Source organism: Simochromis diagramma, unplaced genomic scaffold (assembly GCF_900408965.1).
Source record: "Simochromis diagramma unplaced genomic scaffold, fSimDia1.1 OVJJ01000822.1, whole genome shotgun sequence".
NCBI classification, from domain to species: domain Eukaryota; kingdom Metazoa; phylum Chordata; class Actinopteri; order Cichliformes; family Cichlidae; genus Simochromis; species Simochromis diagramma.
Window position 1 is genome coordinate 6,515,146 of NW_024387520.1, and position 27,007 is coordinate 6,542,152.

The 27,007-nt window shown below is 40.0% G+C and overlaps 2 protein-coding genes across 4 annotated transcripts in view; both read right to left on the reverse strand.

The window, feature by feature from the left end:
- Positions 1 to 20,712, reverse strand: part of LOC120726084 (tetratricopeptide repeat protein 28-like) — a 181,173-nt gene extending 160,461 nt beyond the window's left edge. For 2 of the 3 annotated variants that reach the window (XM_040019375.1, XM_040019374.1), the window contains exons 1-2: positions 20,414 to 20,712; positions 17,620 to 17,916 (exon numbers count right to left, since the gene is read on the reverse strand). In XM_040019375.1, coding sequence (XP_039875309.1) covers positions 17,620 to 17,916; positions 20,414 to 20,443 — 327 coding nt within the window. In that variant the 5' untranslated portion in view covers positions 20,444 to 20,712. Of the gene's footprint in view, positions 1 to 17,619; positions 17,917 to 18,015; positions 18,759 to 20,413 lie in introns of those variants that run through there. The other variant, XM_040019376.1, reaches the window with a different exon arrangement.
- A 2,146-nt stretch (positions 20,713 to 22,858) lies between these two features.
- On the reverse strand, positions 22,859 to 25,584 carry LOC120726087 (L-serine dehydratase/L-threonine deaminase-like). Its single transcript, XM_040019385.1, has 8 exons — positions 25,332 to 25,584; positions 25,046 to 25,202; positions 24,865 to 24,904; positions 24,639 to 24,778; positions 24,336 to 24,427; positions 23,720 to 23,947; positions 23,501 to 23,625; positions 22,859 to 23,417 (listed from the first exon to the last, which is right to left on the reverse strand). Exons 1-8 carry the CDS (start codon positions 25,343 to 25,345, stop codon positions 23,224 to 23,226), a joined length of 990 nt encoding a protein of 329 aa, XP_039875319.1. The 5' UTR covers positions 25,346 to 25,584; the 3' UTR covers positions 22,859 to 23,223.
- Between the last annotated feature and the right edge of the window lie 1,423 nt (positions 25,585 to 27,007).

Here is a 27,007-nt window from a genome sequence, read left to right on the forward strand (position 1 = left end):
CAAATTACAGTAAAATGCTTTAAAATACAAATTGAGCACTTTGAATATACTTTATATGTCATTTGTTAAATGAACTATAAAACTGGCTATAATTCTTAAACGGTTAATACATTTTTTGCACTCCAATTGCATATTGACTTTCCATGGTGGTGTACAGAGGCAACAAATTATGGACCCAATTCATAAAATATATTTTCTTACACTTAAACACCACCATTGTTGTAATATAGCAGCATATGCTTCACGGTTTCTAGTTTCAGGCTTGTTATTTAGTGTTTCAATAACGACATGCTACCTAGTACAGAAATATTCAGAGGAACAGCCAGCAATAATTTCTGCTTTTCAACTGATGAAAAGGACTTTTACAGAGTGCAGCTTGATCAGCAAAGAAAGGCAGCAAATATTATGTTGGAAATAGCTCAAAGAGTGCATGTAGAGTGGAAAATGCACTTAAAGAGAAACAGGAACTCTAGACCAGTATAGTTTCTCATGAAAAATTGGAAAGTTGGGACAAAGTGTCTTGTAAGAATAAAAATAAATAAATGCGAAACCATTTGTAGGAAAATGGCAAAATCGGTTGAGACACTTTAAAGGATAGAGGAAAAGGGGGACTATTTGAAAAATCAATCTCAGAGGAGTAATGTGATTATTGATGGTGTCCCTGAGGAAAAGGTGGAAATTGGGATGTCACACGTAAAAGTACATGAAATAATAAGAAATAAATTGGGACTGGCAAGAAGGATAAAGGAGGCTTTGATGAAAGCAGTCTCAGACAGATTAGTCATAAAACTACTCTGCAACACAGACGATAAAAAACAAAGACAAAAAATACTCAAAGGGAAGTGCAGGCACATTAATACAGAGTAATTTGACCTCATCATGAAGAAAAGGATGGACACTGAGGTATGGCAAACTGATCAAACAGTTCCTAAACTATGCATGTCTGACTTTATGACAGGAGCTTTTTTTTTTTTAAATAATAGCATTTTGCACATTTTGCACTCCTGAACACAGGCTCGGTAATTGCACACGTCGACATCTCTAAGATAAGGAACAACGTACATGACTTGATTAATTTGGGGATTGCCAATATCATTTATATTTGGGTTGTATCTGAGAATAATTTATAGTACTGCGAAAAGGTCCTCAGTCACCCTTCATTTCTTTGTATTTTGCTTCTGCTTTTTACTATTAGTAAGCTACAAAACACAGATTGGTTCCCATTTTTATAGTTGAATGTTTGAAAAAAGCCAAAGATAGCACAGTTTGACAGGCATAATATAGCATTTTGGCACCAACGAGAGGATTCCCTAAAAGCTATTACCCAAAACCTTTGCTTATCTCAGCACGTGTGCACTGTGTCCTTAAAAAAATTGAGGAAACTGGAAATTAGAAAGTGGCAGTAGGGCTAAAAAAACAAAAAACAAAAACGATGTACAGCTGATTAACAGTATCTGAATGTGTACAGAGGAGAGGGGTACAACAGTGAGTGTCTGCAGCCATCTGTACATCACTATGGAGGCTCTGTCATGGTTTGGGACTGCATTTCACTGCATGCATTAAAGATCTTGTCAAAAATTGATATAATTATGAACGCAGAAAAGTACAGTCACATTTTGATCCACTATACATTATCGCCTGGAAAGCACCTCCATGTTTCAGTATGACTGTCTTCCCAAACACACTGCTAATGTACTAAATCATAGCTGGGTAGAAAAACTCACAATAAAACATTACGATTCATGGATTGGCTTCCCCAGAGCTGCAGGCAAAAACAACCACCATCTAAAGAAGAAGTTTTGAATGTCCTTCAAGAAACCTGGGAAACTACTTCTGAAGATTACTTAAAATTATGACTCTTTACTGAAAGAGTTCGAGCTGTGCTGAAGAATAAAAGTGGTCATAACAAATATTGACTTTTAAGCATGTTAGAATTATGCAAATTATCCTCCTATTGCCCATTTTCCAAGCAAAATGTAAAAGAATGAGGGATGGCTTAGGACTTTTGGACATTACTGTAGATTAATACTTTCAAGAACTATGATTTGTTAATTGATGGTTTTTCCTTCTTTGGAACAAGCAATTTCCACAAAAGCCATGTCAAAAAAACGAAAACAAAACAAAAGCACTGTTTAACACTGAATGATGTAGAAGCCCTGTGTGTTTAAATGCATTTAGCCCTCCACGAACTAGGAGTGCTGCTTATGTCGCTGTTGGAAATCTCCTGATGCTGATGTTGCTCAGCTATGTGAAATGAATATCACTCTGATGTTAGTGGTGACTACTAACTGCATAGTGAGTAACTGTGTGTATAAACAGCTAGCTGGATAGACAGATATGAAGTGAACACACTCGTATACTTCCTATATTAATGCAGGTAACCCAATTTAAAATAATGTAACTAATGTTAACTATGTAACCTGTAATCCACTAAACATCAGGTGTGGACTCCAGAGACATTAGATGACTGCTGTGACGTTAGCTAACGGAGAGTCTTTGAAAAAATAAGACGCCAAGTTATGAAGGCATGATAAATGAACACATCCCAACCATTTGTTGACCCAGTTTGCCTGAAATTAAAAATGAAATGTTTCCACAAACAGACCCAAATGGTGTAATAGTGTTTAATGACAGACTTTGAAATGGTGAAATCCCACATGGCACTGAATGGATGTGCTGTGCTATAAGTGTTGCTCGGGGAAAGCGAGCCGTGGTGGTGCAAATATGCAATTACACGAAGCACACAGATGAAATCGAAAGGAGACTGCATCATAAATAAAACATCCCGATGCCGGGTCTAAATGAGTAATTTATTCTATTTATGATGAATGAAAACTGTGGAAGTAATTAGAAATATCCTTATCGTCTTTACATGTATATTTAATTATGTGCACGTGTATCTGTAAGCAAATTCTGGAAAGGCTGGGCACAGGCCACGATAACATGGGATAAATATAGTACATTTACATTGTGGTGCGCTCACTGAACATAAGCGTTGCTTATTACGAGTCTTCATAATGGCTCATGCATCACCGCTGGCAGACACGACTAACAGATGTGAGCGCTGTAACGCTCTCTTCTTGGTCTCTCGTGTGATGTTAAATTCTGGTACTTGAAGCATTATATTCTGTGTTTACATTTCTCCACGTTATCGAGTAAAAAGTAAAAACTTCCTCTGAGTGTTTTGACTTTTGCAGCTACAAATGCGACCATGACACAGAGAAAAGAGGTCATTTCCGAGCTTTGTTGACAAACTTCCCCATCAGTTTCCTGTTTTCAGCTCATTGTTAGACACGAGTTTCCCAAGGACCGTGTGCACTCTGACGGTTCTGACCTCATTTCCAATGGGTCGCTTCACACACACACTTTGACACAACAGAAGAGAGAATTTCATGGCTGATTCAACAGCCTCCGCACTGTATTTTATCAAAGAGAAGTTCACTGAATAGAGTTTAGCACAATGAGAGCGGTGACGGTGCTGGGTGGCAGAAAAATGCAAAAGCTGACGAAACAGTCACATGTAAAATTCCTGTTTTCACATTCGCAAAGCTATTTTGGTCAAAAGACGAATGGAGGACAGAAGAGAACTAAAAACGCGTCACAATTAAAGTGACTGATTGGCCCCTCGTCTGGCGTAAAATGGAGAAAACACTATGTTGCAAAGATCTCATTGGCTGCACCTATTTCCAGTGAGCTTCATTAACTGGAGGACACCAACAGCCAGCGTTCAAAGCATCTGATTGATCATACCATTTAAGTAACTACAGAGAAATGTACCGCTCTAATTATATCTGTGCGGAGGTCTTTGCAGCTACAAAGTCTCGAACAAGCGAATCATGTTTCTTTAATAATATTGTTTTTACAGCTTTCAGATTGGCTTTCACAAACTTACATCATTTAACCAACATAGCTAGGTGCCAAGCGCTAATTAGGTAGCATTAATCAATAATAAACAGACATGCTGGAGCTGTGCAGACCAGAATTATCATGGTAGCAATTCTCCAAGGTTAACCTGACACATTCTTTCCTGCAGTCTTTCATGTAAGACAGTAAACTTGTGAATAATAAGAGTTTTGGAGAGGATGGCACAGGACTGAAGTATTCACATGCTTACAGCCTCAAATGAAAGTATTACTTCTTTAATAAACCAATAATAATAATCATAATAATAAAGTTTGGGAAAGACTGGGTGCAATTTTGATTAAATTTAGGGTGGAGGGTCACATGAATGATGCGCTGCTGCTTTGGGTGGACATGATCATCCTCCGCTTTTCTTTGGAAAATGGTTTCTTTGAAACTACGTGTTTTTTTAAGTACAGTAACATCAGTTTAACATCACATTTACTGACTGACAATCTATTGTTTGTTGCTGAATCACCACCTGCTCCAACGGTTCCCAGCGGGGTAGCATAATAGCTGCTAGATGAATGCAGGTAATTCAGTGGTACTCCCTGGGTAGTGATGCTTAACCTTTCATTACATTCATAACATAAGCTTTCTGTGTGATGAGTTTGACAGGAGAAGCTTTAACACAATCTGTTATTATGTCTTTGCACACACGCAGGTGCAACTTTTTAACTGCAAAAAGTGAGTTTCAACTAAATGGTTAAGAAAATGAACAGCTGGATAAATGAATGGATACAAATGATTCATCTAGCTTTAAATACCATCATATAAAGTGATATACAAATATCTTTATGTGAACTCATACTTACCTTATTTTTACAAGGTAATTTTCAGCGTTAATCATAACCGGCTCTTTATTTACCTCTAACAGAGCCATTTTTTTTTTTCCCTATCTGAACACCCAGGGAATGGCCAGGATGAGCAGGAGAATGCTTCAGAGCTGCCCTCCTGTTTAATGGGAATATGGATTTTGCCATTAAGGGTTGCCTTTTAGCATTTTACTTAACACACCAACATCTGAGGCAGAGGATTTTTTTGAAAAAAAGAAAAAAAAAACTGCCAACAGAGCCTACCAGACCAAATGAAATGGCTGACAGAAGTCTATATTTGGTTGCGCATGGCGACTAACCAGTCATTAGTGATGAGGCTTGGATGCATTCATTATGGTTAAGGAAGTGTTGTGACTCAGTAGTCTAACCATCCAATAAACTCCAATAAAAAGCTCAAATGAGAGCTTGCTTTAGCTGTTTCTGCATCTTTCTTGACGCCGGCTACACATAAAACAAATGTTCTCCAAAGCTAGCATCTGGATTTGTTGAACTTGCTTGTTTAACTAGCAGAAAATGGCAAAGCCATCATTTATTTCAGTTCCTGCAACAAGAGAAGTGTTGTAACATGACTGACTGATAAACAGATCGATAAATAAACAAACCAGAAATCAATTTTGACTTGCAGTTAACTGATACATTAATTAACAAATCAACTCTAACTCACTGTGTGTGTATTGTCTAATCTAGACAAGCCTCATTCCTTTTGCGTTGCCTCTGTGACAGACTTGGTTTCATGCAAATACATATCTCTACGCTCAAATGATCAACAAAAGCTTGTTTCTGCAGCGTAAGTGGTACTTCCCATTTGCATATGTATCACTACGTAAACAGGTGCATACAACAGCAACTCCAATTCAGTGCTTGTTTTTGCATTTGAATGGGTTAACAAAAAAGGGCTTCAAACATGATCTTACAGACTATGCAAAAGGCATGATTGTGGATTTGAGGAGGGCAGGGTTTGAGGACTGCAAAGATTGTAGAGCTTGGTGCTCTGCTGAAAGCAGCAATCTCAAAGATGTACAATGAAAAGAGCAAAATATGAGACCCTGCAAAACATTTTCTTTGTGGGAAAAAGACTCGTGGCAGATGAATGCAGCAGACATCATGTGGTTCTGGCAGCAAGTATTGTCAGAATCATAACATCAGGTTGGGTTATTGCAACCAAGTACACAATGCATCGCACTGTTGGTATTCAGTGGATGCTGTAAGCTGCAGACAGGATTCAGTGCGGACTTAGAAACATCAAGTGTTTGGTCCGAGTGTTCCCTCTGGAACAGTAATGCCCTGTTCGACTATGGGCATAAAATATATTGATTGTTTTTTAATGCATATCTGTACAAATTCACAGTTCAGTGCAAGAGGCGTAATGAGTCCATCCTGTATCATTCCACAGGATCAAATATCTCCATCCATGCCCTTCACTCTTCTAGAATTGTCACTGGTTCATATACAGTATGAGTGGTCTAAAGTACACTCAGGTGAAATGTTGGCGATCCAACCACCACAATGCTCGGATATCAACCTCCATGATTAGAGAAGAGAGAAAAGCCATGACTGCTACAAGTTTATCCCCCACAGTGTGTGACATCCTTGAAACATGGGACATTATAAGCTGTGAGTGTGTATGACAGCTCCCCGGTCTGAAGTGAATAACACAGTATTGTCTGCTCTTAGATCCCGATCAATGCTGTCGCCATGTCAGGGATCATTTATCAAAGTGGCATGTGTTAATGCATGTGTTATCCTGCAGATATAACGCACCTTAAACTAAGAGGAAAAGGTTCTGGAAAAACCTATAAGTAATAAACAAGCTAATAAGGGAATAATAAACAACAATTCCCTTAAAGACTCCCGTACTGTGTCTCTTGTCCCTTCTGAGATCAAAGATCAGCATTGTTTCTAAAATATCACATTAACATTTTGTCTTGTATACAGAAAAAACTCGAACATATGACTGATAAAAGGAACAGCTTTGAGACGTCTGTGAGATTCGTCAGAGACCTAAGACCTAAGACGTTAAAGTACAGCAGGCTGACCAACTCAAGCTGCAGACGAGACATGCGCAGCCCATTTTTAAGCATGCTTATCCATTAATGTGATGGCTGACTTGTGCCATTTTGAAAATACTACGTAAATGTTATAGGTCTGACCTGGTAAGATTACACTAGGATATGAAGTCGGCACACGCAGATGCCGTCAGATTGAAAGAAAAACAGTGCAGCATCAGCATCAGCGCCAAAGACGTTTCACTTCTGAACAAAGATTGATATTTTTCCAGACAGCAAAACAGCAACACTTGAGAACACGTGTGCCTTTTTCTTTAAACAAAGCCTCTGGTTGAATACTAAAATTATGGCTTTTACACAGGAGTCACTTGTCAGATTTGTACACAGAAATACACCAACTGCACTCCATGTTTCCTCTTTTTAGCTAATACTTCTCCCCAGATGTTTCCATTTTTCCGCCGCTGCTGTTGTTGTTTCCCTGTCAAACTCATTCTGAGTAGAATGAATTAGAGGGTATCTAGATAAGACACAACAGTGCACACACTCAAACGGCTAATTGCAATAACCTGGCACAAATGAGTAATTTAGCTGCCTAAAAGCGAGCCCTGAGATCTAGAAGGAGCACTTTAGATGAATGAATTAGGCTGAAGGCCATTACACGCCAAGATATTTGGACAGAAAAAGAAGCTTCATCTTTCATTGGGCTGGATTTGAATATTAAACAGTCGCGCCTACCGTCTCGTGGCAAAATCTGCGATCACCGCGGAAGCAGGTTAACATAATCTTGTGCCTGCTGAACTCTTTGTTCCAAACTGTCATTGTTTATTAGAAATTATCTGTCATTAATCATAAACAACATGCCAGTTAAGTCAGTAATTGCAGAAAAATTGTGACCACGCAACTCTTAATGGGCAACATTAGGTCATACTTAAACTGAAGGCTGATTAGATTTCATGTCGCAGTTCCAGATGAGCAACGCAAACAAATAGGACTTTGTTTTTTAGCGATACATTAAGTGATTGCTTCTTAATGAAACGGTGACAGATGTGAAGAGACATATTGTTTTTGTATTAGCTGGCATTTTACAGCGCTGTATTGTGCAAAGTAATGCTGCCTGTTCCTATTTGCAATAACGAGGAGGGATGCCTTTTTTTATTTTTAACTCTCCCACTTAATATAAAGATGCCTTTTGCAGTTGTGACCGATAGAAACGCCGAGGAGAGACGCTCATCTCGTAAAAGCATCGCCTCCCCGGCTGCTGTTCGCCAGTCGCTGTTATCCATCAGTGAGAAAACTGGGAACTATTTACAGACATCTTTTAAGCCCGCAGGGGTGAGTGGGAGATACAATTTGAGCATTTCTCAAATAATATTCAGAATGCATTTGGGTGCCTTATTTCAGCAAGTGTAAACAATAATGCAATTCCCTATGGTTTTTGTAATTACAGGTATATAAAAAAAGAAACATTATATTACATTAAAGTGTTCCTAAAGTTTTCCGTTTCTTATTAGAATAAGAAACAGCAAGCTAACTGGATAATGGCAAAGTTTCTGCAATAAACTGAACAGAGAAGTCTTTCAGGACAAGTCTGACACACACCTAAATGTACACATGATTCATTACTTTCATGTAAGCACTATTTTGGTGCTGACTTTCTCACACCACTGCAGTACGTCTTTCCAAAAAGGCCAGTCTGCCACCTGAGAACAACATTAGTGGCACCTTTATCCCTGCCCATTTATTTCACTGGGAGGAAGCAGGGCGTATGACTCATGGAAGGACGTTACATCACGAAAAGGTGCTCCATGAAACAGACCACAGGCTAGAAGAGGAATAGTTTCCACTAGGATGTAAGTCCAACCCAAACCCAGACAGTGTACTATAACACAATGCTTTAGTGATGTTATGCATGAGCAGAAAGACTTTTTTTTTTCTTCTTTTTTCTGCTGGATCTGACACAAGAGAAAAAAAACGAGTGTTTCAGTCACCTAAAGTTCACAAGTGAAGGCAAGAGGACCAGGAAGCCTCTCAGCTCTGCTATTCATCTTGCCATGCTTATGCGGTGTATACTAATGGGCTGCTTGCAGGTTGCTCTCTGCTCTACCCCATTTCCCCAATGGGAGCGCTTCCTCCCTGCAGCAGAGACAGGCTGAGCTAATTCTGGAGACATCCAGGTCTTGAGGCCTGAGCCTTGCTTAGCTTCCAAGTAGGAGGGGCCAGCGTACTACAATATGCAGCTGTTTATGAGACGAATCCCTGCGAGAAAAAAAAAAAAAGAGCATCCGTGCAACCCTAGGTGTTATGCGCCAGGAGCAGGGTGCAATTGTTTTTCTCATTTCCTCAGTGTTGTAAAGCTGATCCACTATCAGGTGCAGACTGGTATGCCACGAGCATGGCAACGAGCTGGTTTTCTCTGGCTCTTTTGACATTTCTTCCCATGTAATAGCAGGCGAAAAGCTATTAAGCTCGTAATCAATTTGTGCATTCGGAGGTGAAAAAGCATTCTGAGGGCGCAGAAAATCTTTAACATGATTGAAAGTTTCTTATTTGAGGAGCTTACCTAGGCTGACACGCTGTATTTCCTTTGGGACAAAGAAACCGCTGCTTTTAATTTTCAAATAGCTTATCTGCAAAATGGTTAACGACAAAGAAAGATTTTTGTTAAACTAAAACACACACTGTGGCCAGCAAAGAGAAGACCAGCTACATGAATTCTACTCCCACAGAGGTCGATTATTTTCTTCATAGTGTTACATCCTCACTGCGTACGACTCTGTGGCCTTCTAAAGAAACAAGACAAATCAGCCGTGCTTGACTCAATAGTATAAATGAGCATCTTAAAGAAGATAACACGTAGGCTGAAGAGGAAATGGCATTGCACTCATTTAGAAGAGCTTCCTTTGGCCTGGAAAAATTGTTTGTTACTCTATAAAAATGAAGTCCTGTATAAAGCTGTGTATCAAAGGTGGCTGGAATTAAACCATTACTTTAAACGCTCTTACTTGATCCAGCTGTATTAACTAATCATTGAATAATTTCTAACCTTCCTTTTATCTCAAGAATTCTTGAAAGAGTAGCAGTAAATCAGCTAACTGATCATCTGAGGAGGCATAGTTTATTTGAAGATTTCAGAGCTCATCGCAGAACAAAAACAGTGTAAGGAAAGGTTACAAATGATCTGCTTAAGGCCTCAAACGGTGGACTCATCCTTCTTCTTGTGTTGCTAGACCTCAGTGCAGCATCCAATACTGTCAACCGCAGTATTTTATTACAGAGGTTAGAGGATGTTGTTGTTCATATTGTTCATGTAAATGGGGAGTCTTCTTCACACACTAAAGTTAGTTATGGTGTTCCACAGGGTTCTGTGCTGGGACATTATACATTATACAAGCTTCCCTTAGGAATTATTATTAGAAAACACTGCATACATTTCCATTACTATGCAGATGACACCCAGCTTTATTTATTTATTAAGCAAGATGAGTTAATTAAAACTGTAGGCATGTGTTGTAAAGACCTGGATTACCTATAATTTACCTCTAAATCCAGTCAAAACTGAGGTTACAGTCCTAGAAATGTATTTAAATGGCACTACCTAGGTCTCCAGTAAAACTGTGAGGAATCTTTGACTCATTCTTGATTAGGATATGTCCTTCAGCATGCACATGATATGTAGGACTCCTTTCATTCATTTACCCAATAGCTCTAAAATTAGGAACATCCTGTCTCAGAGTGATGCTGAAAATGAAAAAGGAGGTCATGCATTTATTGGGGTGTTTTTCCTGACATTGTAGGGTCTTTACTTTACAATATAAACCATACTGAGGCAACTATTGTTGTGAATTTCTGTTATATAAATAAAACTGAGTTGAATTAAAAGCTCTGAGCAAATCCAAAAGAATAAAACCCACAGAGAGTACACTCGAAATTTGTGAAAATGACATTTCTGTAAAGCAGTTAGTAGGTGCTGATGGTGTGTCGATAGGGCCCGGCACATTATCATCAGAGTGAAATCAGCTCCCAGCTCTGACTCATCTCTGCCCCCTGGACAGTGTGGAGACAGGCAGCTGTGGGGTGAGAGGGAGGTCATCATCACCCACATATCAAACTAAATTACATCACCCTGAAAAGCTCCACTGAAAACTGAAAGCCTGCTTTTGTGAACTTTGCAAGTTCCAGCGACAATGATATATAGTGTACAGATCCTGTGGTTAGTATAAAGAACACACACGAGATATGCTAAATTTCCTCCTTTTTTTTTTTTTTTTAAACAGCTGGTGTTTCTTTAAAGCAGATTAAATTTTACTAAACACTACAATTTGGTGTTGAGCCTGGGTGGCAGAGAGGAAAACCACTTGGCCACCAACACGGCAACCCAGCTAAGCAGGATTTGGAAAGACTCTGACAAACTGTAAATTTAAAAAAAAAAAAAAAAAAAAAGGGGGGGGAAGCTGCTAAACAGAACATCAACTATCAAATAAGCATATGAGCAAGCCTGGATATATCTTCTATCACTCATATTACAGATCTAATTTACGTGTCGTGACAAAGCTGCAGACGGAGGATGTGAGCTGGTTCTAACAGGATGTGCTCGATGTTTATGCGTTCAATTTTGAGCGAGTTGTCAGCCTGAAAGAGGAGAATGAGATTTGGGATGCAAGTAGCATCCATCAGATTCATAACAATGTCGTAGCTCAAGCAAATTTTGTTGCATACTTACTAAATAGTAGCTCATGGGAAAGAAGACGGGCTGACTTGAGAAAGAAGCATCTTTTTGTAAAATGAGTAGCAATGAAGCAACAGTGTTGTGGATACCATGTAAGAGGGAGCAACACAGTCGCGTAAGTAAGTACAAGTTCCAGCTCATCTGCGTAAAGAATGACACAGCTGCCAAGGACGTGCTGCTGAAATCAAAACAGCCGACGTGTGTGTGTGTGTGTGTGTGTGTGTTTGTGTGTGTGGTCACTTTCCCTCCATCACGGTGCATATGTGCTGTACTGCTTAGCCGCAGCGGCCTTCTAAAGGAAAAAGTCAGAATTTAACTGCTCCCGCTTATTTCACAGATTTTCCAGACAAATAATTTCAGGTTTGTGCCCACTAGCGCCAACCCTCTGTCCGTCCCGGCCTCCCTGGCCTATAATTATATGCCATTCATTTGATTTGTTCATTAGGTCAACCCTCGGCTGGGTAGAAGCGAAACGGAACCCTCTTATTAGTGGTTCATAGCTCTACTCTCTCCATGGTGAAGTGGAAAATAAGAGTGGGAGAGAGGAAGCTGGCTGGAAGATTTCTCTTTTTCCCTTTTTTTGTTACCTGACTGCACCTCCTCGTGATGAGAGGCAGCGGGGAATTTGCGCATACTGTGATACAAGTGAATATTACCAACGCCTATTCCAAAAAAACAAAAACAAAAAAACAAAAACACAACAGTGGCATGAGGTCATAAAACCTCTAACACGCTCATTCGAACTTTTTCTAACATTTTTGGACATTTTTCCTGGCGTTTCAGCAGATATGAAATTCCTCCTTCTTTCTTACCCCGTATTCAATTATAAATGTCGGAGCTCTTTCTGCAACCTCTGAAAATTCGCACTGATTAAATCAAACAGTTACAATCATGAAGTGTGCCTCGTCACTGCAGCAGGATCTTCTAACAGATATGCTGCTTTAGATGAGATCATCTGCCCCATGTTTCTCTATAACTCAATAATCTGACAACATGGTGCACAGTATAATGAGTCTCTGCTGTCTATTGGTATTCTCAGGACTAACTAGAGGCATTCATATCGTATAATTATTTATTCATAACTTTGGGAAGGTATGCAGGTTGATGTCCTCTGTTTCTTCAAATCAAACCAGCTCACGCTAACCATAAATATGCATCAAAGGATATTATTAATATTAATTCACACACAGCGTGGCATCCGAGTGAAGATCAGAATTTAGCATTTATTTTTACATTTCATTCTTCTACTTACACTTTGCAGGCAGTTTGTGGGGTGAGTATATGAGCAAACGCACCTGTGCAATATACTTATATTAATTATCTTAAAATAACGGCATATCCTAATTGCATTTTTAGGTTTTTGATATTTTAAAGTATTGATCAAAGGTCTTGAGTGAACCCTCATTTCTTTATATTTTGATTCCAATGAGCCCGACTTCTCTATGATTTTATTCTCCGGGCTTTCTAAAGATCTTTCATCTTTTCTCGGGACGTTGGCTTCTTTACATATTGACTCGTTTTCGGTTCAGTCTCTGTAGCCGACCCTTATCAGAGGCATGTTTTTGTCGTTGTTTGTTAAGCTACAACTTATGAATCATTTAAGCATTAAAAATGCATCTAACTCAGGGGGTGAAAAGTGTTGTGTTTACACATAACAACAACAACAGCAACTTAGCAAAGGATCAATTTTAATTTGAATCTTTGGGCATTTTGTTACTAGCAGCATGTTGCAAAAAAAACATCATTTGTTCATATTTTTATTTGTTGAATCTTTGAAAAAAGCCAAAGATAACACAGCTTGACAGGAATAAATACTATTTTGCACCAAGATGGTTCTCAAAGAGCCCAAAACTTACATTCAGTGTCCTTCAAGAAGCCTGGAGATAACTACAAGACAAATAACACAAAAGTTTGCCTAAGAGACTTCAGGCGTGTTGAAGAATAAAGGTGGTCATAGCAAATACAGATTTTCAAGGTCTTTATAATTGCACCAAGTCTGTTTTTCTCTTATATACTGCATTTCCATGCTTGTTTGTCCGTTTTTTAATAAGTAACTAAGAATCCATACAGATACACGCAGCCAAAGATGCCAGTTTTGTTTATGATGTTCTTGTTGTTTATTTCCCTGTTTGCACCAGAGAAGCTCCATCATAGAAAATAATTGAACAGCTTTAACGACTTTCAGCTCTTCTTCACACAGTCTTTGAACATTTAACAAGTCCAAAATTGATGTGGCACAACAGATAAACACCGGCCACTGGCATCAGCGAATCTCATCTTATCAGTCAAAACAAGGCGGGTTCCGATGCCTGGCCAATAAATCGGCAACTGATCCTGAGCTGATGGTGTGTCATTAACTTTTTTAAGGCATGTATCCATGAACCCTTTAACCAAATAAGCATTTACAGCTAAGGAAAAAGTCACCGAAAATATTATATTCCATCCTACAGAGGGCAGTGCCAAATCTCATGCAGAGCCATTCGACAGCAGAGAAATGTCACTCAAAGCCACAATCACCAACATTATGATAGTGCTGACAAACCAGTCATTTCCACTGAAACCAGAAGGCCATCCAAAAACTCCTTGTTGACATAATTCAGTGTGGATAACACGCAAACTGACTGATTGAGTCATCCAGCCAGTGAGACCCCAAAAAGGCTACTGAGCAGAACGGCATTCAAATGTAGACAAACTGAGTTTCTTTAATGAATCCACACGTACCATATTGTAATCTTCCTGCACTATGACAAAAACCTTCTCTGCTCTTCAAACATAGACTCACACATTATTTCAAAAGACTTTTGCCAGCTTACAGAAGCTTTAGTCCATTAATCAGCATGAAAATAACAGAACCAGTAACCAAGATGCAATTAAATCCACATTACAGGTGGTGTGAATGAAAGCACAAAGAAAAGCACGAGAGCTGTGACAACTCTCCCCGTGATATCAAAAGCTAGTTTCTTTATTCTGTACACACACCGAGATTAGATGAGAGCTGCTTTAACGGACTGTCATACCAACAGGGAAGCATTACACCCCAGTGGTTTTCATCCACATGAAAAGTAGAGCACCGCTGAGAGTGGCAAAAGATGAGGTCTTCAAATCATACGCACACACACAATGCCTTTCTTCCTGTGACAGCAAACTCCCGTGTCATCACCCAACGCCGCAGGAAACAGAAGCTTTATGCTCCATCAGGGTGTCAGCATCCACTCCTTACGCATTTATGGTATGGTGCCGCTGTAATTAAAGTCCCCTTTCAGCACTCCACACACCATGACCTTTTCCATTGCAAACACTCATTGTCTCAGTTAAACCCAAGGCCTCTCTATTGGGACATAAATGGACATTTTAAGCTGCTGAAGAAGAAAAATGGATCGAAATAAATGTGTTAAAAAAAGAAAAGAAAAAAGAAGTGTGGCAGCCTTGTGTGAAAAATGAGGCTTGATGGTTTTTCACCACCATTATGAGTGGGTGTAATCTGCAACTTTGGCAATAAAGATTTGAAGAGACGGAATACCCATGACAAGTGCCATCATAACCTGTAATCAGAAGATATGCAAATGATAGAGATGTTTCCCCTGATACTGCGGTGCCAGTTGTCTTCTGGGTCCCCAGGAACTCTCCTGTCAGCGCTCAAGTAGGAGAATAGGAGTGATGACAGAAAGGCCTGTTTGTTTAACATGTCACTGGAACAGCAGTGCTGAGAGGGGGAGAGCAGATGGAGGAGAAGAGCAGCAACGGATTTCCATCTAGAAAAGAGCATTGTCCTCTCAGTCGCTAAAAGACACTTGAGGCGCAGAAAAGGATCACAAAACGCTCACTGCGAGCAGATGCCGAAAGGTTTGCCATCTTACGGTGATGCCACACACTCGGCGTGTCAATCAAAAAGTTTGCAAGACTATCATTCCCTTTGTTCTTCCATATCAATAATGCACAGCAAAAGACGCGCCATTGTACGCCGCAGTTTCCCTCCATCACTGGCTGCAGATTAAAAATGTGCGCCGACACAACGCGTGAGCCCCGTGTCTACGAAATGGCACCCTATTTTGTTCTCATTTAAGCTTTTTATATTCAGTAAGAGGGAGAGGTACAAAGGGCCTAAAGCTGTCTTGGGTCATTAAACCCCACATTTTCTTTCTTCTTTCAGAATGTGTTTTCTGGCAGTTACAGCAAGGAAAGCTGACAGATTAGACAGGGAGCTCCTTCACAGGCTGGCTGTGGGCTTCAGGAGGGTGGGCTGCAGCGCGGGGCTCGGGGCAGCAAAACCACGCCTGTCACCGTTTGATGGGCCAGTGCAGAAGTGCAGTCATAGGGAGGTATGATTGATGATATTATGTACTCACACAGGATCTGAATGCCAGCACACTCCTGTGATTTAATCCCTGTTCTTTCATCAAACATCGAGCCACAGCAGATAGACTGCACTCCACCAAGCCCTTCTTTCCCAGAGGCCAACACCATGAGTGTCAAGGCAGATATTACGAATCTTTTCTTTGAATCATGACTTGTAATTTGTACAACTATTCATTCATAATCAGTAGAATAGATTAAAAAACGTCAGTAAAAGAGGCTAAATTCTTTTTTAATGTATCAAAACATCAACCTATACATTTTTCATGCAGGAAAGTTTGCTTTCACAAATTCTCTACCTTAATCTTTTAGTAAACACACTAATTCAGAAGACAGAAAAGCATGTTGAAAAGCATCAAGGAAATTAAACTGGCTGCTGTTTTGTTCTGCACATAAAAAAAAACCCTTGAAAATCTATTCCGGTTTGACAAGACTGCCCCCTAGTGGTGAGTCGAGAGATTTAATTTCTGCAAAGCAATATTGTGTAATTTTTAATACATTGACATAAATCCCTTTGTTTCCTGTTACAAACTAAGACACAAGGGTCAAATTATACATCAACATCACGATGAACAAAAGCCCGGGCACGAGAGTGAAAACTGTCAAATGGCAGTAAATCCAGGCTGAGCAGAGCTACACAGATTAAGCGAACCATCCCCCAAGTCAGACCACAAAGAGTTCATTGTACTTGGATAGCGTGTAAAAAGGAGGCGAACGATTTTGGCAGTGATTTTCAATTATAGTTTGGTCTCAAAGGCCTCAGAGGTTTTGTGAAATTTCTCCCACTGTACGAGATGCAAGAGAGAAAAGTGACACCATAAAGTCAAGACTACTGTTACAGAAATTTATAATATCAAGTGAAATATATCAGACTAGCCGGAGCACACGATCACAACAACAGAAGTATAAAAAGCTACAGTAAACAATAGGTGTGTTGGCTGCACTCAAAGTCCACAGACAATGGGACAGGACGCACACGTTACCGACATAATAAGAAGTGACAGTGTCAGCTCTCACTGCAATGACACACTTTCACAGAGGAGGAAACCTACCTGAGCAAACGAAGACGCACAACCTCAGATCAAAGAAGAGGTGGCCGCTGATGCATCATTGGTAGCGACAAATTATCATCAATACCACTCTACCACATTATCATCAATCTCTCGCTGGAGAGACAAAAGTATCTCTGCGTGCTAAATCACGAAATCGATGCATTTCTATCACTGAGAGGAATTGGTCTGCTAGTGATCTCTGTGGCTGAGTAATGTGAAATCTATCGCAGGTTAGTCCACGTGGCTTGGACAAGATCAAAGACAAGACCCCAGAAAAGTTTGTATTGATCAGAAGCCACAAGGTTGAAACTGAAGGAGTGGAAACGTGATGGGGATTTGATACACTTTAAACTAAAGATAAATGATCTCATTTATGTGAGCAAAGACAGCGATGCAATGAAAATATAACTATGTGGCTACTTCATTACCAGCTGCGCTGAAAAAGCTGCCTCTGCTGCCAGCAGTTTTTATAAAAAGATGTTTTTTAATAAGCACATTTGGCACGTGACACATTTCAATCTGTGCCGCTTAGATAACCCAGTTTAGATTTAACCTTTGACATTCGTGGCGATGACACTCTATTTGTGCGCTAGTCAATGATTTCTATTAAAAAACATAAAATGGGAGATGTAGCGTGAACAGTTGTTTAGTTCACTTCTTATGTTGTTTTATTTTGCAATAAATAAAATAAAAAAGCCCCTCGTTCTGAGAATCCACAGCTTTTTAGGCTGTTGAGGTGCACTTACCTTTGGCCACTTGGGATTAAGCTCACAAGCTTTCTCAGCATCTTCCAGAGCTGCTTGGTGTTGGCCCAATTTGAGAAAAGCCGCTGAACGGTTACTGTACAGGATGCAGTTCTGTGAGTCGACCTGCAGTGCATCACTGTACAAATGAACGGCTGCCTGAAAGTCACCTCGCTGACACGCCTCATTGCTCTGCTGCACTTTCTCCATGAACTCAGCTTTGCTCAGACCGTACCTGGCCCCGTCGTCTCCAACGCACCGGATAGGTCTGCCCGCTGTCCGAGAACCGAAGATTGAAAACTGGAGAAAAGGACAGGGAGCAGCCGGAGAGCTTTGATCAGTCTGACTGAAAAAAAAAATCACAACACTTAACCAAGAGGAATTCCATTAAGCAGAGACCTCGGTGAGTGTTTTTCCAAGGCCGATATTTTAAGCTGTCATAGTCGGAAAAACACAAGTGAAGCAAATTTCATTAATGATGGCTCAGTTCCATTAAGTGTCCTGCAAGGCCACGACAGTGAGCCAACACGCACACTAAAAGGACCTTGGAAGTGGCTCATTTAAATGGGACACAGTCATTTTTATTGTGATCAATTACACCTGTGCTTTTGCTCCTGCAACATGCCAAAAATGTCTGCTGCCCACTGCTACCACTGCAGCACTGAGAACATGCACCTGAAGCACAACGGACCGTTAATGAATGAAATGAATATGAAGCAGGGTGTTTTTGAAAGAGTGCATGACCCAGAGTCTATGCCAAACTCCCGTGTGCCAAAATAAAATGCATGTGCTGTGGTATTTGAGCTCAATAAGCCCTTTTCACGGCAGATATTTTGACGTGTCACATCAGGACACGGGTGCAATTTAGAACATTACTGCCAGCTGAATTGCAAGTGAGGCTCGGAGCCTCATTTTTGTGCATGCTAGCTTAGCGATACGGCCTCTGGAGAAACTGCTGTCTGTGATTCTTCCTGTTGTGTCATGTGTTGCGAGGTTGTGATCCTGGTAGTATGTAAATAGTGCAGCTTCAACTCTTGCAGATGTGTTGCTGCAATATGACTCAAGTCAAAAGTTGACACAGCATAGGGGCCAAAGTAAAACACTTTATAAGGCATCTGTTGTTTTTTCAGTTTAAATAAAGGTTGTACAAAACAATCAGAGCTGTGCAAAACCATTGCAGACAACATTTTCTGTCTTTAGCTGCAAACTTTAATTATTTCTGCACATATGTTAACTTTAAATGAAAGCACAGTTTGTCATGATGTCACTCATTACCAAGTAACCTTTTATCTTCAACTTCCCAGAGTCCACAGCTGTTCTTCTTTCACACTTTTTTATTACAGCGTTACACATAGCGGTTTAAAGAACAACATCACTGTGACGTTCAGCCTAATAAAGACGTCTTCACTGCACTGCAAAATTTCCTACCACAGCAAATATAATATATGTGTTAGTGCAAGGCTTTCTCCCTGTCCCTCTTTATTTTCCACTCTTGCACTAAAACAGCAGGAAGACCAACTCAGATCTTACTAACTGCAACAAACCGGTAAGCATCTGATTGATTACAGTAAGTAGGAGAGCGTCGTGTCCGTTTAACAGGGACGGCTGGCTGAGTATTACTGAATCATGAAATTCATCTCGGGCTGCCTGGCTTTTGGGCTTGCTTCCATTATACCTCTTTCTCACCACACCTCCTCGGACTGAATTCTGGGATAGGGCTGGCTTGGTAATTACTTCCAGAGGCCCAGGGAGTAGAAGCAGCAGAAAAAAAAAGAGTGCTTCTATGACAACCGTTAAATAACCTTTTGTATCACATGACAACAGAGAAAAGATCATGGTTTTATATGTGTGTGTGTGTCGGGGGGCATCTCGTTTTTCTATTGCACCTCTAAGAGCAAATTCAGCACCTGAGGTTTGATAAATTCGCGTACGGTAAACCTCTGGAGGTTTTTAAAGATTTTTTCTTCTTCTTTGTCTTTCTTTTTGTGTGTGTGTATATAAATACATATAAACCATAGCTCACCTTTCAGAAACACACAAACAGGCTGAGTTTGTGACATCTGCAACACAACCAACACTATCGCCAAGCCTGACATTCAAAGGTTTGCTCCCAAAGGAGAGGCAGGAGAGGCATCTATTATGGATTAGTGCTTCCAAGGCCCAAGAGAATGCAGGTTTTGACAGAAAAGTCCGCTCTCTGCTGTCTAATCTGCTACAACATACAGAGGGGGGGCTGCCCACTGCATGTGGGCAGCAGTGGGCAGGAAGGGTGGAGAGTGAGAGATAATGAAAGCCTACATCAATACAGAGGACACCCTAACAACGTAATCATAAGGAGACAGAGATAGAGAAAGCAACTTATCTCTCCTACTGTAATGTAGTCCAGACTGCAGGATGGTCACAGTTCTCCTGGAGGAACTGTGTGGATTTGCTCTCGTTAATACACAGAAACTATCTGCCACTGTAAAGTCTTCTGTTCGTGCAAAAACTAAATAAATGTGATCCAAGTTAATGTTGGAATCGAGCGATATTCAAATCAGATTTACGCTGGTTATTATGTGCACTGGGACAGCCCACACATCCAGTGTGCAGAACAGTGCTGTATGCATGACTGGAAAATCGATAGAGGTCTTTTACGAGGTTTTCACAGAATGGTCATTTGGTATTTCCTGTCCATGACGCGGAGTAAAAAAGTAATCCGGGGGCAATAAAATACCAAAAAGTTGGAAAATGACAGCTGGCATGACAGCCTACGAAAGAGTCGTTTTAGGTTTTTTTTTTAATATATATAATTTACCTTTTCTTTCAGAGTCGCTTGCTTCTCCATCCCGTTTGCCTGCGACGGGTTATCGCTCTCATCCCATCACACTCTTTGTTGACTTTGTGACTGTTTACGCAACGAGAACTCTTCCAAGCGTCGCCAAAAAAGTCCACGTTGCAGCGAAAGAGTTGACAAAGTGCGAGGAAAGGCTGAAAAACGGAGCTGTGTGGCTGTTCAGGAGAAACTTTTTTTCTCAAGGAAAGTGCGCCATGTTGTCAAATCTTTTCCTTTTTTCTTTTTTTTTTTCTTGTCTTTTTTCCCCCTGTTGCCATAGCGGATTTTCTGAGCGCTGCTGCGCACAGAGAGGCAGGGAAATCTGCAGGAGACGGGGGAAGAAAAATCCAGATAATAATGTGTTACTTGGGACATTTTTAGGGGGGCATTTACATAGTAGAACTAAAATCAAATGTGTCGGGGGTTTTTTTTTGTTTGTTTTTTTGGTGAGGCCGGTAAAGTTCTGCTGTAGACCGGGGAGGGTAAATATGCATTCACCTTGTGCAGTCACCAGAGGCACTCCCTTCAGGTCATATTGTTGGGACTTCCGTGTAGGGCCACGTGGATTGGGAAATCGGTTTGAACTGTTTATTTGGCATTTGACTGTCGAGGTTGTGCTGACATGTAAATAATGTAATAATAGACAGTGAGGCGCTGATCAGATAATGCCATTAAAAAGCCAACAAAAATATAACCATTACTGCATGCCAGGCCTACCTAGGTTAACCCCTATAACCCTGTATCTGAACCCACTCAGTCACAACTCAATAAGCTATAACCACAAATAAAAATGTTTCTTAACACTCAATAATACAGCTGTAGCTGGTCATTTTAAAAGCAACACCCCTATATCAGGTCAGACACAATCAGGTGGCGAAGCTGGGTTTACCTGTGTAACAATATTTTTCCCAGTTTTCCAGAGATGGCGTTGATGATGAAGTTCACACAGTTTTTGTTTGCAATCATCAAATATCAATTTTTGTTTATTGGATGCATGAATCCAAAAGCCTTGCAGATGAAGTTGTAACACATTTTTCTAATACTTGTTTTAGTATCAGTGCAGTGTAGCATTGAGATATTATGTTACATTTTTAAATCTAGGGCTTGAAATTATTATATGAACATATGGGTAAATTTTCACTTATTAGTGTGGACTATGAGGAAATAAATATAAAGCTTTGACGTTGCACTCTTCACATGAGCAAATTAACTTAACAATCGCATCATGAAGGCTACTTTTTAGATTCTTTTTTTTTTCCAATCAGATCTGTGGCTTAGATATATTCTCATAAAGACTGAAACTAAAATAGGACTTTTAAGTAATTAATTCATTATGTGCAATTCCTCACCAACAGATGGTGTAACAATCCTTCACGGAGAAGCTTTAGGCCTTTAAACAATTTTTAATCCTTTTCACTCAAAAAGAAATATTCGTGTTAGCTATTGTAAAAACTACCATTGCTGTGTTGTCCTAACTAAACATTTTTGCATTCTTGATTTCTTAAAAGCTTGGAGTTTGAATCTTGCTCAGTTTTGAGTATAAATTAAAAGTTGCAGTAAGGTGAAAAGTGTTGAGCCATTTCTTTATCGTCTGCTAAGAAAATAGGAAATAAATGGAGCGATTTATTGAAACATTGAAAAAAAGACATGGAGATACAGCATATAAGGTATAAAGAGACTTTTTACAATTGTAGCGCACTTGGTAATCAATATTTGGTATGCCCACATTTATTCTCTAACATAACTCTCTTAGACAAGCTTGAGTAATCTAAAATAGTTCTTCATGCTGTTTTTACTACACTGGCAGTGTGTTTGGCATCAGTCATGTTGAAAAATGAAGCCACTGTCATTCAAAATCCTTTTCAGATGGTATTACATGTTTGATCAAATTCTGAATGTACTTTTCTGTGTTCATAATTCCATCAGTTTCAACAAAAATCCCAAACATCACTGGCTGAAATTTAGCCTCAAACTATCTCCTACATATGAATGACAAGACCCGTTGACACTGATTTTCAGCCCAGTTCTTCTTTTTTAATCCTCTACTTGTTCAGCTTGCTTAAAATTTTTAAGGAAATGCTGCACACCATGCTGTGATGTTCCAGATTTTGGGCTAATAGCTCTTTGGGAATCAGCTTGTTGGTGCAAGAAAATTTATATTTTATGCCAATCAAACTGTTGATTAACTCTCGAGAGCTATTGCTCAAGACAGTTTTTTAAATTACAATAAATAAATACAGTGGCTTTTTGCAAGTAAAATACAAAGAAATCAAAGGTGGCTCAAGACTTTTGGCCAATACGGTAAATTGAAGAACTTGTTAGTTTTAAGACAAAGAACAGAACTATAGTTTAAAATAAAGAATAGTCTGAAATTTGGTTATTTTTAAGGCCAATAACTAATAAATAATTAGACCTGTTTTTTTTTTCCACATATTTTATGGTGAACAGTTACACACTGAGTGAACTGTTTTACGTCAAATGGAGTTTTGTGCATCTTTACTAAATTTTCATGTTGGTGCCTAACATACAGTCAGTATACACCACATATATACCATATGTAACGGCCCTACAAACAAAACATACTAAATACAAATCAAATGCAGCTTAAATGTGGGTTAAATTATTGTTTTTCAGACAGACCTTATAAACAGAAACACAATTAATAAACATATCCCATCTTTATTAAGTGCTACATACAAGTACTTATAATATATTACAGAGAGTAAAATAGAGTTTAGGGTTTGTGAGCAGGTGGGGGAAAGGAAGAAAGGTCAGGAAAACTCAGGGTGAAGTTAAATAATGCCAAGCTGCTTTTTCAACTTGTTCAGTTGCTCCAAGCTGATGTTGTTGCCGCCACACACCACAATGATCACAGGGCCCAGGTGCTGCGGCAGCTTGCGCTCATCCCTCAGCCTTTTGATAATGCCACTGTACACCGCTGCCAGAGCAGCACCACAGGCAGGCTCCACCAGGATCTTCTCATCATCTGCAGAGGCAGAATATCAGGAGAGATCGGCGATCAGATCGGTCATTTCAAATCTGTTGTTTGTCTCTTCAGGTTGTACTCACCCACAAAGCGTTCAACAGCTTTCACAGCCTCCTGGTCTGTGACTACTTCTGACAGAATCGGGTGTTCTTGTGACAGTTTCATTGTCTGCGCTGAGACCTTTGCCACGCCCAGTGTGGTTGCAACACTGTAGAGTATAATACAAGGCCGCTGTTCACCACCAGTCCAAACATTTGTTGACACCCTTATTTTTTTTTAGTTAATTAGCTAATCAGCAGTACCTTGTAATTGCAGGTAAAGTCACATGCTCTCCAGCCTCCATGGCTGCATGGAGGCTATGTGCACCCATAGTTTCCATGGCTACAACAGGGACGTCAGCCCAGTTGGCGCGACGCAGTCCCTCCACCACCCCGTTCAGCAGGCCCCCGCCTCCCACTGACAGCACTATCGCTCCTGGCTTCTCCTTCAGGTCGTGCTCCAGCTCCTTCACCAGAGATGTGTGGCCTTCCCTTTGTACACAAACGCAAGCTGTCAGTTTCTAGAAACTCAGCACTGATTTTGCTTTAATGCACAGCAATATAGGAAATCTCTGCATGGTGCAGCCTGGTTTATAAAGCTTGGTTGTGGCATATGATTATCAAATGCTAATAATATACCAAGTAGCCCATAATTTCAATAATTTATGGTTAAGCTTAACACTTTGAATGTGACATCTCAAACAAATTAGTTATCTGACAACCTCCCCCAGAATAGCTGTGATAACATACATCTTGCCACATCATCTCATTTACTCCTTGCAACTGCTCTGTTCATGCATGATAAGACAGGTGTCACAGTAACAGAAGGCTAATGTAAACACAGTCACAGCTCCGAGGATGCCAACTGAAGCCATCTTACCAGATGAGGGGATCATCAAAGGGAGGGATGTATATCCAGCCAGCGTTGTTTGCCACAAGCTCCTGTCCGTATGCAATGCCTTCATCTACATTCTGTGGAAAAGAAAAGATACAAATGATCTGGTATATCTCCCCCCCCCCCAAGTTCCCTTCAATCAATGAAAACCATTTAATAGTCATCTTGTATTCTAAATGTAACCTGTGGGTTAATAAAATGAAGAATATTCATTCAGAATCTACCACCCTCGTACATTCATTTGTTCTGGGAAAAAGTAAAAAAGTGACTGAGGAACATTTAACTAACCTTGCCATGAATGATCACAGTGGCTCCCTCGTCCCTCATTTTCTCCACTGTTATGTTCGGTGTGACGTTTGGGACAATGATAGTTGCAGGAACCCCGAGCTTGCGGGCAGAATAAGCTGCTGCCATGCCGGCATTTCCTCCTATTGAAACAAACAAACAAACAAACAATTAAATTAGACACACTGAATGCATCAATATGGTAAAGTAGAGACTGTTGTATTCTCACCTGAACAGCAGACAAATCGCTCATATCCTCGCTCTGCCAGCTACAAGGAAACCCATAAGAAACATGTCAACACAGAATTCATGAGCCAGTAAACTGACCCTTGCCGGTTCCTTTCACTCCCGACAAGATCCTCTTTCAAATGCAGGGGAAATCAAATCATTGCCAGATAGGAATTACTCACCGTTTTGCACAGGTGACCGAGGCCCCTGATCTTGAAGGATCCTGTCGGTTGCGACGAATCCAGCTTGAGGTAAATAGAGGTCCCGGCCAGTTTGGTCAGGGCAAGGCTCTCCCTCACTGGAGTGGCCACGTGAAGATCCTGCTGGGTCTTCATTTCACTTTGGACCAAATGGCAAGCAAATGGTTTTCAAAAAGATCAAAAATTTAAAACATCAACCTAAAAAAATTACAAAATGTCAATTCACAATGCGGTCATTTATACGAGAAGAACACAGGTTTCAGCTCACCTAGTTGTAGACATGTTTCCCTGAATATTACAAATCCTGTGGATCCTTATTCTTGTGTCTCTTTATCACTAAAATTTGTCAAATTTATATAGCACTTGTCTGTGGACTTGACAAACCAAACCCATTTCTCAACCAATCGGCATTGCTCATTCAGACCAGACTCCTCCCAGTCATGATGAGGATGAGACAACCCAAAAGTGAATGACTTTCTGCATGCAAGCACAATTTTTGTGAAATGTGCTTATTATTATGTTATTATTATAACAATCTGAGAACCAAATCATAGAAAAAACACAACCTCCTGCTTAGTACTGATACAGTTGGGAAAGAATATTTAAAAAAAAATGTCCACAAAGTAGATGTTATTAAAAACAGTTCCCCGTTATTAGATGCCTAGTTTCATTTTGTTCTTGTTTTATTTGAATCTACCCATGATGGATTTACTTGCTCTCTCCCATCTAAAGGAGTTGGACACAGTGCTGGCATCCCCAATCACCAACAAACAAAGGCAGGCACTGAGTGGGAGTCATTGTGTCACAACTGAATTTCCAAAAAACCTGTCTGGAGACATGGTTACAAAACACAGTCATCATCACCCATTTTTCTTGACAGTCATCGTTCTATTGGAACTGTTTCTGAATCATTAGACACCCACCTTTCCACCTCTTATTAGCACAAATCTCAGCTGTTTTCAGAAAAAACTCTTTTGAACAGAAATTCTACTGATTCACCTCTTTTCTGCAAAATTTTTAGCCTTTTCACCTCTTATCAGCACAATTCTCAGCAGCTTCTGCTCATTTCAGCAGAATTGTCAGTCTCTCCACCTTTTCATTGTGAGCATGAGTTTGGCTCAGTGAGATGAGTAGCTGCCTTGAGACCCAAAGGACCAGGTTCGAATCCTGCTCATGGCAATGTTTTTTCAGCTTTTTTCAGCAGAAATCTTCAGCGTTAAGGCATCCACATAGCATTTTCGCAGGAAATGCAAATTTTTCTAGTTAAGCAACTTAACACTCACCTATGAATCATTCAAGCACCTAACCAGTGTTGTGTGTTTACATAACAGACAGCTTAGCAAAAAAACTATTTTGAATTGTATGGTTAGGCACTTTGTTACTAGCAGCTGATTTTCCCCATTTGTAAGAAAAAATGCCAATGATAACACAGTTTGGCATAAAATAGCATTTTAAGGTTTAAGCTAATAACTTGGGATATCTGGGCATGGAGTGCAGTGTGCACACCATGCTACTGCACGTGTATACAGTGCATATTATATATGTATTATATTTGGTTTGTAAATTGCTTTGGTATAATATTTCAAAAACAGCATTTAAGCTAATTTAATTTGGAGTTTAGCTACTTGTTATGTTTCCATTACACCGCATTTACACTCTGGTCTCCTTAAGTGAGTAATAATTGAGTTCCTGGTGGTGTCAGAGAGCCCCTTTGACCGCATGTTGTCCATTCACAGCAAAATCTTCCAAATACAAGCACCACACTTCAAATCAACTCCAGGCCTTTGATCTGCTTAACTGATAACAACATGACAAAGGGATTGCCCACACCTGTCCAATAAAGAGCCTTTGAGTCGATTGTCCAGTTACTTCTGGTCCCCTTTAAAAAGGGTGGCACATGTTAAGGAGCTAAAACTCCTAAACCCTTTATCCAGTTTTACTGTA